This window comes from Dendrobium catenatum, unplaced genomic scaffold, assembly GCF_001605985.2.
Source record: "Dendrobium catenatum unplaced genomic scaffold, ASM160598v2 original_scaffold_237752, whole genome shotgun sequence".
NCBI lineage: Eukaryota > Viridiplantae > Streptophyta > Magnoliopsida > Asparagales > Orchidaceae > Dendrobium > Dendrobium catenatum.
The window spans coordinates 1-1,274 of record NW_021556160.1 but is presented as its reverse complement, the minus strand read 5'-3'; the positions used below and the strand labels follow the sequence as shown (position 1 = coordinate 1,274).

At 35.8% G+C, this 1,274-nt stretch overlaps 1 protein-coding gene across 1 annotated transcript; it reads left to right on the top strand.

Moving 5' to 3' along the window:
• Window positions 1-3: 3 nt before the first annotated feature.
• Window positions 4-923, top strand: LOC110099197 (the record flags this gene model as incomplete). The annotated part of the gene is made up of 2 exons (XM_020826280.2): window positions 4-196; window positions 800-923. Coding segments are annotated over 2 exons (294 nt in total), but the record flags the coding sequence as incomplete, so codon positions are not given.
• Between the last annotated feature and the right edge of the window lie 351 nt (window positions 924-1,274).

Sequence of the window (1,274 nt, the reverse complement as noted above, 5' to 3'; positions counted from 1 at the left end):
GAGGAAGCGCCTGAAGTGTCCGGAGAGCTGAAAAGAGGGACGATTGTGGTCGGAATCGACGACAGCGAGCACAGTTTCTACGCGCTTCAGTGGATCCTCGGCCACTTCTTCGCCGGCGGGGGTGCTGCTGGTTATAAGCTGGTCATTATCCACGCCAAGCCGTTCTCTACCTCGGTCATCGCCATAGGAGGCCCCGGTATTTTTTTTGGTTTAATGCGTTTATTTTATTTTTTATAATTTGTTTTTTTTTTGTCTTCTCGTAGATGTTTAGAATATGTGTGGTCTGGCTGTGGATATGATAGTTTTGTTTCAGTGCTGCTACAGTGATCTTCTCAATTGTCTCATATGAAGATCGAGACTGCCTTTATAGTATTCATTACTTATTTGTTAATGGTTTTCTATTACTTTTTATCTAAAAGATCATAGTATGAGTAATTTTTTTATGATATATGCTGTTTTTGTTAAAATTGTTCTGAGCTAAAGAAGTCCTCGAATTTTTGCTAAAATTACAGGGTCCTTTCCACCTTATTCGCCAAAAAACCAGTCAACTTCTTCTAGTCATAACTGCCAAGATCAGCTAAATGACATGTTTAGGATTTATGAAATTAGTTCAATAATTTGCTTTTTGATTATCTATTATGCAACTAGCATCCATCCACTTAACGCTCTTTATAGTATTCTTTCTTTATCTGAATTAGCAACTCAAATGAGTAGAGACTTATTTTCAAAATTTTTATTATGATTTATGAGATAGAAAGTTGGATAAGGCGTGTTATTATTATTATTGTTATGTATGCAGGAGTTGCTGATGTCCTTCCTTCTGTAGAGTTAGATTTGAAAAGAATAGCTGCTAGGGTGATTGAGAAGGCTAAGGAGCATTGTGTTGCTAATTCGGTATGATTTTGCGTTCTATCTTGATACGGTTTAGTATATTTTGACATTTTATCAATCATTTTGGGCCAATTGAATGTGCTCAAGTACACTGCTAATCAACTGCTTTAATTTGCTATTAATCAATTCAAAAGAATTGTTTACAAATTACTATTGCATGGAAAAGATGTTAAAATCTATTTAAATATATGGAATCTATGTAAATGACTTACGATAATTGCTTTCGAATGCAATTTCGTGTAGAGGCTGGCTTGATTGGCTCGTGCATGTCAGCTATTTAGCAAAATGCTGAAACCTGGAAGTTAAATTAGGTTACTGGGTGGTTGAAATCATAGCTATGGATTGGCAAAGGACGAGCCATTCTTTAACTAATATTCTGGAAC